The 16,349-nt window shown below is 36.0% G+C and overlaps 2 protein-coding genes across 4 annotated transcripts in view; both read left to right on the top strand.

Annotated features, from left to right (window-relative positions):
- The window catches only part of LOC128231188 (lysophospholipid acyltransferase 6-like), a 28,884-nt gene extending 21,279 nt beyond the window's left edge, over window positions 1–7,605 (top strand). For all 3 annotated transcript variants that reach the window (XM_052943679.1, XM_052943678.1, XM_052943677.1), the window contains one exon: window positions 1,449–7,605. In XM_052943679.1, the coding sequence (XP_052799639.1) occupies window positions 1,449–1,625 (177 nt within the window). In that variant the 3' untranslated portion in view covers window positions 1,626–7,605. The remainder of the gene's footprint in view (window positions 1–1,448) is intronic.
- Window positions 7,606–8,725: 1,120 nt separating this feature from the next.
- The window catches only part of LOC128230050 (uncharacterized), a 44,808-nt gene continuing 37,184 nt past the window's right edge, over window positions 8,726–16,349 (top strand). The window contains exon 1 of the mRNA XM_052942036.1: window positions 8,726–9,173. Within this exon, the coding sequence (XP_052797996.1) occupies window positions 9,062–9,173 (112 nt within the window). The 5' untranslated portion in view covers window positions 8,726–9,061. The remainder of the gene's footprint in view (window positions 9,174–16,349) is intronic.

Below are 16,349 nucleotides of genomic sequence, written 5' to 3'. Positions count from 1 at the left end.
TGTATTGATCCCCTGTCCTGAACCCATGTCTGGACTTTCTATCTGGAACCCCTGTCTGGAGACCCTGTCTGAAACCCTGTCTGGAACCCCTGTCTGGAGCCCCTGTCTGGAATCCCTGTCTTAATCCCTGTCTTGAATCCCTGTCTGGAACCCCTTTCTGGAACCTCTGTCTTGATCCCCTGTCTTAATCCCCTTTCTGAAACCCATGTCTGAAACCCCTGTCTGGAACCTCTTTCTTGATCCCCTGTCCTGAACCCCTGTCTAAGGCCCATGTCTGGACTCCCTATCTGGAGCCCCTGTCTGAAACCCTGTTTGGAACCCCTGTCTAGAGCCCATGTCTGGACTCCCTATCTGGAACGCCTGTCTGGAGACCCTGTCTGGAACCCCTGTCTGGAATCCCTGTCTGGAGCCCCTGTCTGGAACCCCTGTCTGGAATTCCTGTCTGGAGTCCATGTCTGGAATCCCTGTCTGGAGTCCCTGTCTGGAGTCCCTGTCTTGAATCCCTGTCTGGAATCCCTGTCTGGAATCCCTGTCTGGAATCCCTGTCTGGAACCCCTGTCTGGAGTCCCTGTCTGGAATCCCTGTCTTAATCCCTGTCTTGAATCCCTGCCTAGAGCCCCTGCCTGGAACCCCTGTCTGGAGCCCCTGTCTGGAATCCCTGTCTGGAATCCCTGTCTGGAGTCCATGTCTGGAGTCCATGTCGGGGACCCCTATCTGGAGCCCCTGTTTGAAACCCCTGTCTGGAACCTCTGTCTTGATCCCCCTTCTGGAACCCCTGTCTGCAGAACCCTTGTCTGGAGCCCATGTCTGGAACCCCTATCTGAAACCTCTGTCTTGATCCCCTGTCTTGAACCCCTGTCCCAATGATTATACCAATATATTGGGCTACAGCAAGAAATGAAGAAAAAGATCGGGAAAACAGTGCCAATTTTTTAAAATACCAATCACTTCTCTTTTCTTTTTTAAAATCAGATCAGTCCACTGTGCCTATTTGAATCTAAAATCTGAATGAATCTAGAATTGTTATTTTTCTCTTGCCTATGTATATTCTCCTTTACCTCCGCACAAAACATCTGAACAAACTTATATTACTGAATGGCAATGATAAACTAATGGTAAAAATAAGTTTAATAAATTAAGTGGTTAAAAGAATTTTATTAAACATAATTATCCTACATGCTTACAGTAGATTTTCTTAAACTTGATAATTTTCAGACATACCTTTTGGTATACATTCATTCGATAGAAATATATGACAAAATCAAAAATTATTTTCTGGTAAGCTTAAAATTATTTTGCCAAAATATTTTGGCTATGCTCTTAGATGTTTAAAAAATTGTATTGTATAGTATTAATTATTGGCTAATTTGTATAATTTTACAAATAAATAAATGTTTTGTTTAACTTGATCCAAACCAAAATTTAATGGGTTTTTTTTTCATTTTCAGGTCGCTGTTCTGGTGGCTTCACATCTTATCGGCAGGCGTCATTGTGTATTTCAACTTCATTCAGCCGATAGTCCGGCCAGCTCGCAAAGACAGGGAGGCAAAAAAGGAATAATAACAGATCTGAATTCACTGTTTTTGAAACTGTTTAATTCTTGTTTAGTGTTATGTCTGCTTTAGCAAAACCAAATTACTGTTCGTTTTTTTGTTGCTGTTTTTAATTGTATTTATTGCAAGTTTTTTCAAAGAAAAAAAAATACATTAAAGTCCTGTTGAAAGATCTGAGGATTATGGTCTTAAATATATTTAAATATGGTATTAAAAAATGTTACAATTTTTGGTTGGAAATTATGTGTACCTTAATAATAATAGGTAATTTCTGCAATATTATTTTTGTGAAAAATAATGAAATCATTTTATGGGCTCAATAAGTTGCAATTTTTTTCTGCAATTTGCTACATATACAAAAAAAGTCACGTATTATACTTAAATTGAATAAGATGTTGTACAATATACATAAGGTAAGGGTAACACCTGAGCTCAGTTGGAATTTTATGTAAGATATGGTTGTACAATGTCAGTACCAACAAAAATAATCTTATTCTGTTTCAAATATCATAAGTTTACTTTCTTTTTTTCATTTGGATTTTTTTTAGTGCAAAGTTGTCAGGTTTCTCTTTGTGAAGAATGTCAGGGAATTGCTGTAGCCTGGTGGCAAGGAACATTCTTTTTGTGCATCAAATCTCTCAACTAGAAAAAGTACCAAAATTTACCCGAAGAAGAAAAGGGAGATAATCATGTCTGATTCCTGTTTTTCCTAAGAAAGATAATAACTGTAATTTCAGTTACCTCAGAGGTTATAATTATTTCCCTTGGTACATTTGGGCTTCCCTTGTTATCTTATTACTAAGATAAAGTGGATGAAAGCCATAAATCCATATTATGCGCCTCGGCAGTCAAGAATTTTTATCCCCTCTTGTGAATGATCATCATACATTGGGCCAATTGTTCAAAACTTTGTAAAAATTAACAATGTTGTTAACAGAATAGTTGTTAGCTTTTAAATATAAAAAACACTGTATGATGTGTTGATATATTAAGTAAAACAATCATAGCTGAATCATTTGTCTCAATATTTGCGAAAAGAAGATCACTGTTTCACATGCGTGTCAAAAATATTAAATATTTGAAAGTTAACAACAATTATATGTTATATGTTAACTGTACAAATCTTGTGATTGCCTTACAATCGAGAGGTTTTGAAACATGACGTGTACTTGTACATGTAGCTACATGGAGATGTGTTAAAGTTGCAATTTAATAGAAAAGGCGAATGCAATATTTTGTTTAAAACTTGTACATGTATGCTCACTGATACTCCCATAAATCACTTCCTTGTGCTACCTGACGTGTCATTGTCAAGATTTACATAGCTGGATGTCTTAGTGATAAAAAAATAGCCCACATGGACACATTCCCGTTGTGTTTACAGCCTCTCTGATATTTTAAGTTAGTACATTTTATGTCTCATTAAATATATGCTACAATGTCTCACGCATGTGCTTTGTCAGTGACTTGTGTGCTAATTTAGTTTAGATATGGTAGGATAACACAAATATTGATGTGGACAGTAAATATTGGTACATACCCTTATGTGTGGTTTTTGTGTAGTGCAATTAACTCATAGTGGTACAGTTAATATATTATAAATTCTGTAGCAAAAGTGTCTGTATAAGTTGTTGAACTTTTTTTACTTTACAGTTAAAGCTGCACTCTCACAGATTGAAGGTTTTGACAACTGTTTTATTTCTTGTCTTGGAATGAGCCAATTTTTGCGACAATCCATGGAAACAAGTTATATAAGACTGCTGTCAAAAAATTAGATCGCAGATTTTTATATTTAAGTTTAAAAATTTATGTTTTATGCATTATTCTTAAACCGTTAGTAATGGTTAAAGCCATAAAACATTAATTTTCGAATGGTAATATGAAAATCTACGATCTGATTTTTCGTCAGTGTAAATATTCTTGGTATGGCTTCCCTTCCCCGACACCACCTTCCCTGGTGGAACAAAGCATTAAGTGTACCATTTTTTTGTCACATAACTAGCTTATTTGATTAGATCAAATTTACCTTTCAACTCATTGTACATATACTTTAATTTGAATATGTCAAGAACAAATCTCAAGTTTTCACTGCTATTTATTCTATTTTTAGCCGATTGTTTATTGACAAAAAAGTCTAGTAACTTTCATAGCCTGGGGGGGCACCCCGGGGGCGGCATCATTGTGCATGTTTTAGGTCATAACTATAAAAGCTGATCAAGATATTGGAATGAAACTTCACTACACATGTTGGCAGAGACAATATGCATGTCTACAGCAAGTCACATAACTTGAGCTTTATTAATTGTCAAGTAATGCCCAATTATTGTTGTTTGAAAAAAGCCATGTTAAAGTTTGAACTTGGCCATAGCTTTATAACCATTTAAAATTTTAAAGCAACTGTGCACCAGATGATCAATTTGCAAGAAAAAAAGAATATTGTTGAAAACTGTCATAAACTTGGTATTAATGTGTACAATGCATTGAAACTTACTAACTGAAGTACCACATAGTTAACAATTTATTTAAGTTTAGCAGTTATTTCGTATTTTTTCATTAAAAAAGATTACTGGGTATGTCTACCTAGTAGAATTCATTCCTTATGCGTGATTGGCTTGTCTGTGTTATCACATGATATTACCGAGTTAGGTGTATAGCTTAATTATGTCACCCGATTATAGTTAATCATCGTAGCTCAGTGGATACAATGCTGGACTGCAATTTTGGCGACGCGGGTTCGAACCCGGTCTCCGACACAATTTTTTTTTACATTTTGGTACTCTTTTTTTTTACAATTATGATATCAAAGCGTAACACATTTTATTAAATAATTGTCCTGAGATTCATTACAGAAAAAACTTTTTGGTGCCAATCTGGTGTACAGTCCCTTTAACATAAAACTTGTGACAAATCTTACCAGTTACAAAATGCACATGTGTAGCAAGACCTGTTACTCTGGTAATAGATAGATTGAAAAAGTCATGCAATAACTTGAACTTGGCCATAACCATTTAAGATATACTCATGAAACTTTGTACACATGTTACTAGTGGCAAAATACACATGTGTAGCGAGGCCCATAACCTTGGCTTTGATAATTTTTAAGTATGCACCTTGATACTTTGGCCATATAATAACATTCAAGATATTCTCATGAAACATTGTATATATATATATTACTAGTGATAATGAGTACCTGTGTAGCAAGACCCATAACTCTTGTTTTAACAAGTATGCCCCTTATTGGCTAAAAAGAAGGACAAGTGTTGGCGTTCGCTCTATAGCATTATATTTTTAATTTAAATATCTTAAGTTTTAATGGTTGTAGCCTGTAGGATATTACACATTTTAATCTCATGTATATACACATTAATGTACCATGTTGTTTTCTTGTAAAGATGAGAATGTACATTGCAGTTCATGCCATATTGTATTATATTCAACTTAAAAGCAATTCTATTAAATTTGCCAAAAAGTTTAGATATATTTTGCACCATATAGGGAACTGTTTTCTTTGGGGGGGTTTTGTCATTAATTAATTTCTTATTCAGACTGGTAAACAGTAGGCAGAGCTCTTATAAAGTGCAATAAGTAGCATAAAGAATGATATTCAAGTATATGAATAGATATGCACACAACTTTGTTAACTCTGTCCCTGTCAATATATTACAAAACAGTTACAACACCCACTATCTATGTGATTTAAATTATACAATTCACACTTAATATTTGTGTATAATTTCAATGCCTCTGGTAGTCAGTGCGGTAACTAATACTCGAAAAAAACATATAGACACTTTCCTCACTACATTCCATGTCTGTAATGCTTCTTTTCAACCATTATCTGTATATTTTGTTGTTGTCTTGTACTGTAGCTTTACTGGTGTTTGCTTAATTGTCTGCATTGATTATTTAACGAACATACCTTGTATAACACAATATGGTAGGAATACAACGATAATCAAGTATTGTCGAAAATTTATGATTAAGATTGGCAAAAATCGATTGCATAATCTGGCAATTAATAAATGCTATGTGGCTGGATTATCAGCCAATGAGTAAGATGACCTGAATTAAAATCTTAATTAGTAAGAAGGGTTAATTAGCTCACTCACTCGGCACATTCATTATGACTTAATTTATCATTAAGCATTTTACTTCTTGCCATCCATCTATTACTTACTAAATACATGAAATCAAGAATGAACAAACATACACCGAACAATAACATATCAGCTACCATGTCATTAAGTAAATGAGAATACATATAGCTATCATATAAATTCCATTATATTAAGAACTTAAATCACATGTCCTGAATTTTATAATGAATCTATATATTGATACCTTGCTCCTTTTAAGGAGGTGTTATTACTTTCATTTAAAAATGGCAGTGGCATCATTATATATTCATAACAACAATTGTTAATCAGTTTTCAACTTTATTTTATGCCAAAGCTGGAATCATTTGGTTTCATTGCAGACGTCATGGAAAACTTTCTTATACCAGACCGAAATATCATATCCCATAATTTTCAATTGCGTGTATAGTAAATTTGACAAAAAATTACCATTCCCACTCAAATTCTAGCTGGTGGGTTAGACTTGTTATTGACAAGAATTTGAATATTTGCATAATGGAACATTTAAGATTTCGACCCAAGCCAAGCCGTAGAATTTCAAAAGAATAAATTTTGATTCAAATATTTTGCAATGCATAATGTATTTTTAATGACTTGTCACATATTTTAAGCTCATCAAATTCATAGCAATCAATCTCATTATGCATATAAATATTGCCTGGGCAACATATGGTAGTAGTTTGATAGTTCATTATTTATTGCCATGGAAAACAAAGGATATGCGTAATAGTGGCAGGATGTTTTTCAAACATTGCCATGACTATAGATCAAATATTTGAACAAATAAATTCTTTAATTAAAATTGATGTTGATTCAGGTCTTTGCATATGTTGTTATTGCTGTGAACATCTTTAATAGTTTATTGCAACAAATAATGTTCAGATGAGATGAGTTGAGTTGTTGTATAATAAACGATCTTTAAGATATACATATATCTTGAATGTATATGTAATCTGTGAGTTCTACTTAAGGTTGTCATTGTAAATACATATGTTAAGGTAGTTTTCATTTTCAAACTTTTGTGCTGTTTTTTTTAACCTTATGAACTGGACAGACACCCATTACTTTTGTTCAGCTCTTGATTTTTTCTCACCTATACCAATTTTTGTACTATCAAATGCTGAATGAAATCAATTTTTCTGATGATTTTCTTAAAACATTCTTTTCTTGGTATTTATAGCTCATCTGATTTTAGCTTGTCTATTTTTGAAGAAAATAAGATGTGGTATTTTGATAGCCTTGGTGTTGTTGTTGGGGGCAACAGCAGTGGTGATGTCATCAGTGAGTAATTTTTGTTTAACCTTGGTCTTAACCCCTAAACAGTTTAAGATGTAAACATGAAACTTAGTACACATCAAATGCAAATGTGTAGCAATGACAATTTTTCTGGCTATAATAATTGATGAGTTATGTCCCTTTTGGACTGAATAAAAACGAAAGTTAAAAGTGTCTAGCATCTGCATTGGAGGCCTTTTGTTGGTGTTCATAGCTTAATTTTTTTAAAGAACCAATCCTTATATTTACATTTTCTCATTACTGTATTTTTGTGGTAATAATGATTTTGGTTGTAATAATTTTCGCGATTATCAAAAAAATGATTGAGATTTTTTTCATAATTCGTGTTTTGTATATGCATGGCCCAGGTCTTTCTTACGAAACTCCGCCTACAGAGGTCACGAAAGGTCGACCGGTTCTTGCAGAATGAACGCAAATTTTATGGTACAGATTATGAACTGCGAATATACACTGAACTGATACTCTGATAGTTGTTCTTTTGTTTGCTTATAATTGTAAAGATACATAGCATTGCATATGCCTTGCACATAGTCATTTTGAGTTGTGTTTAAACCTGTATATTGTTTCTTTTAATTTTGCATTGATGATTGAACTTAACAAATAAACTTAAAAAAAAGGTTATTAGTGTTTATGATAATTGTTTAAAGGTATTGAATGGATTACCTGCAAACGAAAGCATCATACTAACAAGGTACATGTAGGATATAATCGTACACAGACGTCCATCTGATGCAGTGTGCCTTGGAAATGCTTAAAAGTATGCACGGAATAACATGCAGGGGCGTGGCTGTGCTGGAAAAAAAGTGTGAAAGCGGTGTTCCCGTGATAACGATAACTTGACATCGTTTATTATTTTTACATGAATAATAATATCTTAAATTTTACCTAAAATGTATATGTCCTAACTAAAGCAGACAGTTTACCGTTATCTTTTATTTGGCATTTTTTTATTATTTCGAGAAATAGAGTTTAGGCCTCAGCCGTAAGTAAGATTTATTTTATTATCATTGGCGACCAGGAACGTGTACCATAAGCTCTAGATATTTTTTATAAATGCATGTATGTACAGTTCTAAAATATGTTACGTACATGTGATTAAGAACCATTTACCACTCCTGGGTTAGAACCAATACTATTATCTACAAAGCTCGGAGCGGGGGTCGGACCCGGGACCCTCTAATTCAGCAGTCCGATACGTCAATCACTCGGCCATCGCCGTCGATGCCGTCGTATAGTGATTGAATAATCATTGAAAAAAGGGAGAGAAAAAACTATATAATTATGTATAACGTTGAATGTCATTATATGAAGCAATTCTTCGGACGGTGTACTTCAGATGACAATCTTATTGACATACAGAAGACTGGCGATATCGCGATGGCGCTTTTGGCAGACCTAAAAGCTCGGGTTTTCATTTCAGTTATGTATGCAATGCAAAATCGTCAAACATTTGGAAATGTATAATTCAAACAGTGAATGACAATTTGCATATTTTACTGCCAGAATTTCTTGGAATTTCCATGTTAAAATCGGATGTGCAATTCATCAAGTGTAGCATTTAAAATTCCATCAGCCAAACCAATGTCAAATGCCATTGAAAAACGGTAGATCACAGCGATTTTGACTTTTGTCCCTCGCGGCATCCATAGGTGTAGTGGTCGAGGGCTTTGCAGAAACTGGAAACAAATTCCGATATCGATCTAGCAGACGACAAGACCGTCACAGCGCAGCAGACGACAGCTTGCCTTATAGGGCGCTTGGACATTTTCTGTTTTCTCTGGCACGCAGATGGAATAGTTTACTGTGTCGTTATAAAGTCGACTTTTATTATTGGAAATACATCTCTTTTTTGTTAGAGGCAATGTGGTGTGATCGGCCGTAAAATGGAGATCAGAGAGGGAAAATTCAACGTCAATGATTGATTAGATTTGCTTTGAAACTAGGAAATAATAGTGTATAGCCGTATTGATAGTATTAAAAGCCATGGATGATGTAGTGTTTACAAGTGCATACATATCTTACCTTTTCACGTGCTGTGTGTGCATTAATCGGTGAGGTATCAAGGTAAACGTGATGAGGGAGTATATGACGTCAAATCCAGTTGTGGCGTTGACGTTAACGCTTCTGTTGTTAGTCTTATGTCCTCGGGCGTACAGAGTTGTAGAAACGTGGGAACACGTAACAGGTGCGTTCGATCTTTTATTATTTTATTTTTTTAGATATCTGAAAAATAAAGCAAATATTCATTTATTTCCTACGATACAATTCAATTGATAGATAAGTCACTTTTAAAAGCGGAAATGTAAAATCGTATTCATGTTTACTTCTGATACGTATAGATGCATATAGTTCCGTTGTTATTTTTTCTCTCTCAATTTCCCCTGGGATCTTGAATTGCTCATCAAGGACCTGAGTCAGAGATCAGAAAATGTACTTATGAGACAACCGCTAATAGATAGACCCATGGGAGAAACTCAGTATTTGGGAGAGAAATTCTGCCATATACTGTATTGTAAAACTGGCATTTCATCCGTAAAGTGTTCTATGGTCAGTCTGTTTGAATTGTCAAATTGTTATTCATGTAGATCAACGTCAGTAGCAGCAACGCTAAAGCTGCACTCTCACAGATATACCGTTTTTACATATTTTTTGTCTTGGAAAGAGCATTTTTTTGCGTTAACATCTGCAACATTCGGAGCTCCTCGGCCATTTTTTTTCAAAAACAACCTCGGATGTATGCCGGTACATCTGTTGAAGTAGTCCGTATTTTTTTGAATAAAAGCATTAATTAAATGTAGTGTTTAAGAGTTGTATTCATTGCTCTCAGTTTAAATTGATTGCCAGTGAGGTGTATTATTGCAAACATAATTACGATTCCCAAGAGTTAAGTCATAAATTTTAACTACTAAATAAGATTACTACGCGATCTATTTGCAGCGGACTTAAACGTACCACTTTTTAAGTATGTAAACCGTCCATATACATCCGAGGTTGTTTTTGATAAAATGGCCGAGGAGTTCCGAATGCATCTGCAAACCAATGAAAAAAAATGGCTGACAAAAGATCAGATCGCAAATTTTCATATTTCTGTTCGAAAATTAATGTTGTATGGCTTTAAACGTTTTTTTAAAAAAAATGCATTAAACATCAATTTTTAACTTGAATTTAAAAATCTGTGATCTATTTTTGGCAGCAGTCATATATAACTGGTTTTCATGCATTTTCGCATTTTGGCTTATTTCAAGACAAATAAAAGTTGTCAAAACGTTCAATCTGTGAGACTGGTGCAGCTTTAAACGATGTACTAGATAGAAGTAACGATAATCAATATAGTAATTAGCCAGCTTTCCCAATCAAAAACTTAAGATTGTTTACTACACTAGAAAATGACGTCAAATTATTATTTCTTCGTAGAATTGCACACAGGCATTTGAATCAATGTTTGTCACTAAAATGTTGTTTAAAACCATTTTGGGTACATACAATGAGATAAACAACACATCCGACGATATTTAGTGTCTTTGATATACAAAAAAGAAACAAGGTATGTAACTCAAACTTACCCGATTTCACGGTAGAGTCCAGTTTTATGCAAATTTCTCAACCAACATATAAACAATCCATTTTTAAATAAGTGACATGGAAAGAAGAGTCAATTACCTTTAAAATGGTGTGCGATATGTTGGTATAACTATAATGTCTTTAGACAAACAAGCATAATTCAATGTCCAATTCTTGTGTTTTTCTTTAGTCGGAAAGAGTACAGCAAATTCAAATCTTCAATTTTCCCCCTGTAAACAGTACTAAACACAGACCTATTGAAGTTATTTTATGCTTCAGTGTACAGATAAATTAATTCCATTCCTTAATATCACAATAAGACTAACGCCACAGTTTAAGAAACAACCGTATCTCATTTTATGTACCCAAAATGGTTTTAAACAACATTTTAGTGACAAACAATGATTCAGATGCCTGTGGAATTGCATACCAGAAATATTTGCCCCAAATGCCAAAAACCAGGAAACATAAACAAAAATATTTAAACAAGTTGGATTTAGTTGCAGCAGCAACCTATAGTTTCGGAAAGTCTATTGCATGCATTGCTCAATTACTCTAATTTCAAAGAGAACTAATTGTGTCCTTTGTATGCAAGTAATGATGTGGAAGTCTGCGGGGAATATTTATTACATTCAGGGGATATGCGGAAAATTAGCGAGCATACTTTATGTGGCTCTTATTATTACTTCCCTTTGTTTGATAGATATTTTATTGCGAACAAAATGATAACGCGTAATAATAAATAATTGTTTCCGATATCAAGGCCAAAATATTATCAATTACGTAGGTCTGAATTGTTTTCTCTTAATGTAATTAACGCTTAAACCCGTCGCGAACATGTCTGGGTACATTTACACTAAATACCGCCGCGGTTTTGTCTGGGTACATCTACGCAAAAAACGGTCGCGATTTTGTCTGGGTACATCTACGCTAACAACCGTTGCGATTTTGTCTGTGTACATTCACGCTAAAAACCGTCGCAATTTTGTTTGGGTCCATTTACGCTAAAACCGTCGCAATTTGTCTGTGTACATTAACGCTTAAAACCGTCGCGATTTTGTCTGGGTGCATCTACGCTAACAACTTTCGCGATTTTGTCTGGGTACATTTACGCTTAATACCGTCGCGATTTTGTCTGGGTACATTTACGCTTAATACCGTCGCGATTTTGTCTGGGTACATTTAGGCTTAAAACCGTCGCGATTTTGTCTGGGTGCATTTACGCTTAATACCGTCGCGATTTTGTCTGGGTACATTTAAGCTAAATACTGTCCCGATTTTGTCTGGGTACATTTACGCTACAAACGGTCGCGATTTTGTCTGGGTACATCTACGCTAAAAACGGTCGCGATTTTGTCTGGGTACATTTACTGTTAAACGGTCGCGATTTTTTCTGGGTACATTTACGCTACAAACGGTCGCGATTTTTTCTGGGTACATTTACGCTACAAACGGTCGCGATTTTGTCTGGGTACATTTACTGTTAAACGGTCGCGATTTTGTCTGGATACATCTACGCTAAAAACGGTCGCGATTTTGTCTGGGTACATTTACGCTAAAAACGGTCGCGATTTTGTCTGGGTACATCTACGCTAAAAACGGTCGCGATTTTGTCTGGGTACATTTACGCTAAAAACGGTCGCGATTTTGTCTTGGTACATTTACACTAAAAACGGTCACGATTTTGTCTGGATACATCTACGTTCAAAACCGTCGCGTTTTTGTCTCGGTACATTTAAGCAGCTATCCCGTGCAAAAAAATTGCAACAAAAATTATCTCAATATGAGAGTATAAGTCAAAGGTTAGAAAAAAAGTATGCTGGCAATGCAATACAAACATTCGGGCGGGTTAAAGCACGCATTTTGTTTTGTTTCGCCTTAATGCTCTTCTCTTATTTGACTTTCACTGTATGTAATAAAATGTTTGAACCATATGTCATATTGACCTTATTCAAACACATATCTTGTATAAAGCGACGTGTTTCATTCAATAACAAAATTTTATCAAATAATACTTTTCACCGATACCTGCCAGGGGCGTACCTGAAGGATTTTGAACTGTACGCCTGGCCAGGTGTCTATATCTGAAGGTTTTCTATTAGTTTTATCACAATATTATGTTATAAGGGTTGGAAGCGGAAGGGGGTCATATCCAACAAAATACACTTATAAAAAAATACATTTTCACGTATTCGCAAGATTCTGTACGCCAACCAGGCACCCTATAAGCCTTCGATTGTTATTCCTGATTTCAAGAAATTTCAAGAAATAAGCGCTTGCCATTTCTGGGGAACCAAAATTTATTTGTACGTCTGACGATACTGGATGTTTGGATACGCCCTTGAGTGCATGAACACTATATTAGAGCAAGCAATCGTTGCTGAATGATCGCCGATTACAGAATAACATATTCTAGTAATAATGTATTTAATGTGATATGGTTTTATTAAGGCAAATATGTCCCCTAATAGGCATATAATTCGTCATAAAAGGATGGGACGAAACCATTTTAACATCTGACTGAACGTCTAGAAGTGGTTTGTCTGCATTGCATGTTTCTTCCAAGAATGTCACTCGATCCAGACATAAAAGTAACAATACAAATGTATTTTGTAGGGCATTAGCCGGAGACGTATTTATGGCTTCACAGCACCACGCTTCACTAATGTATCTTGGTTTCCTTGAAATCATACTAGAGAGAAAGTTACTTTTCAAAATGGTTTGACGGTTTTATGTTCCTCATAATAACTACAATCCATATATAAGGTTTCAAAATTTACCGTCAGCGAATTAAAGAATTTCAGATAATAAAGGATTATAAGTAAGACAGAGACTTCTTTAAGCTGAACCACGTGGTTCTATTTTTGCATACTCAGGGAAATTGTAAAAAATAGAAGTCTGCGTGGAAGTATTATATTCTTTGTATGATATCTATTAATTATCTACAATATAATCGTCGGAAATCCATATGTCAATAGGGTACGGCGTCGGTGTGCGCTCTCTCACCTCTCTCTATCCTAAACAACAATTGTTTACTGTCTGTGTCTACTGTATACTCCCCACAGCAATGTAAAGTAACAAAATGGCACACCCTTTGTGTTACCCGTGTTTCCGTCTGTGTCTAATGCCCACTCCCCACAGCAATGTAATGCAATAAATGTCACACCCTTTGTGTGTACCCGTGTTTCCGTCTGTGTATAATGCCTACTCCTCACAGCAATGTAATGCAACAAATGTCACACCTTTTGTGTTGCCCGTGTTTCTGTATGTGTCTAATGCCCACTCCCCACAGCAATGTAATGCAACAAATGTCACACCCTTTGTGTGTACCCGTGTTTCCGTCTGTGTCTAATGCCCACTCCCCACAGCAATGTAATGCAACAAATGTCACACCCTTTGTGTGTACCAGTGTTTCCGTCTGTATATAATGCCTACTCCTCACAGCAATGTAATGCAACAAATGTCACACCCTTTGTGTGTACCCGTGTTTCCGTCTGTGTCTAATGCCCAATCCACACAGCAATGTAAAGTAACAAAATGTCACACCCTTCGTGTTTTTCCGTGATTCCGTCTGTGTCTAATGCCTACTCCCCACAGCAATGTAATGCAACAACTGTAACACCCTTTGTTTGTAGCCGTGTTTCCGTCTGTGTATAATGCCTACTCCCCACAGCAATGTAATGCAACAAATGTCACACCTTTTGTGTGAACCCGTTTTTCCGTCCGTGTATAATGCCTACTCCCCACAGCAACGTAAAGTAACAAATGTCACACCCTTTGTGTGTACCCGTGTTTCCGTCTGTGTCTATTGCCTAGTCCATACAAGCATTGTAAAGTAACACAATGTCACGCTCATAATGTATATCCATGTTTCCGTGTTTGTCTTCTGCATACTTCTCACAACAGTGTAAAGTCACAAAATGTCACACCCTTTGCTGTGGGGGCGGCAGGGAAGTACACGCAAACGGACACACGGACTGTTTCCGAGTGCGTCTTATGCATAATTCCCACAGCAATGTAAAATAAGAAAATGTCACACCCTTTGTGCATATTCGTGTTTCTATTCTTGGTTTGCTTGAAATCATACTAGACAGAAAATTACTTTTCAAAATGGTTTGACGGTTTTATGTTCCTCATAATAACTACAATCCATATACAAGGTTTCAAAATTTACCGTCAGCGAATTAAAGAATTTCAGATAATAAAGGATTATAAGTAAGACAGAGACTTCTTTAAGCTGAACCACGTGGTTCTATTTTTGCATACTCAGGGAAATTGTAAAAAATAGAAGTCTGCGTGGAAGTATTATATTCTTTGTATGATATCTATTAATTATCTACAATATAATCGTCGGAAATCCATATGCCAATAGGGTACGGCGTCGGTGTGCGCTCTCTCAGCTCTCTCTATCCTAAACAACAATTGTTTACTGTCTGTGTCTACTGTATACTCCCCGCAGCAATGTAAAGTAACAAAATGTCACACCCTTTGTGTTTCCCGTGTTTCCGTCTGTGTCTAATGCCCAATCCACACAGCAATGTAAAGTAACAAAATGTCACACCCTTCGTGTTTTTCCGTGATTCCGTCTGTGTCTAATGCCTACTCCCCACAGCAATGTAATGCAACAACTGTAACACCCTTTGTTTGTACCCGTGTTTCCGTCTGTGTCTAATGCCTACTCTCCACAGCAATGTAATGCAACAACTGTAACACCCTTTGTTTGTACCCGTGTTTCCGTCTGTGTCTAATGCCCACTCCACACAGCAATGCAATACAACAACTGTCACACCCTTTGTTTGTAGCCGTGTTTCCGTCTGTGTATAATGCCTACTCCCCACAGCAATGTAATGCAACAAATGTCACACCTTTTGTGTGAACCCGTGTTTCCGTCCGTGTATAATGCACACTCCCCACAGCAACGTAAAGTAACAAATGTCACACCCTTTGTGTGTACCCGTGTTTCCGTCTGTGTCTATTGCCTAGTCCATACAAGCATTGTAAAGTAACACAATGTCACGCTCATAATGTATATCCATGTTTCCGTGTTTGTCTTCTGCATACTTCTCACAACAGTGTAAAGTCACAAAATGTCACACCCTTTGCTGTGGGGGCGGCAGGGAAGTACACGCAAACGGACACACGGACTGTTTCCGAGTGCGTCTTATGCATAATTTCCACAGCAATGTAAAATAAGAAAATGTCACACCCTTTGTGCATATTCGTGTTTCTATTCTTGGTTTGCTTGAAATCATACTAGACAGAAAATTACTTTTCAAAATGGTTTGACGGTTTTATGTTCCTCATAATAACTACAATCCATATACAAGGTTTCAAAATTTACCGTCAGCGAATTAAAGAATTTCAGATAATAAAGGATTATAAGTAAGTCAGAGACTTCTTTAAGCTGAACCACGTGGTTCTATTTTTGCATACTCAGGGAAATTGTAAAAAATAGAAGTCTGCGTGGAAGTATTATATTCTTTGTATGATATCTATTAATTATCTACAATATAATCGTCGGAAATCCATATGCCAATAGGGTACGGCGTCGGTGTGCGCTCTCTCACCTCTCTCTATCCTAAACAACAATTGTTTACTGTCTGTGTCTACTGTATATTCCCCGCAGCAATGTAAAGTAACAAAATGTCACACCCTTTGTGTTTCCCGTGTTTCCGTCGGTGTCTAATGCCCACTCCCCACAGCAATGTAATGCAACAAATGTCACACCCTTTGTGTGTACCCGTGTTTCCGTCTGTGTATAATGCCTACTCCTCAAAGCAATGTAATGCAACAAATGTCA

The sequence above is a fragment of the Mya arenaria genome, chromosome 4, assembly GCF_026914265.1.
Source record: "Mya arenaria isolate MELC-2E11 chromosome 4, ASM2691426v1".
Classification (NCBI taxonomy): Eukaryota; Metazoa; Mollusca; class Bivalvia; order Myida; family Myidae; genus Mya; species Mya arenaria.
Note: the sequence above shows the minus strand (reverse complement) of the source record. Positions and strands in the feature narration are given on the sequence as shown.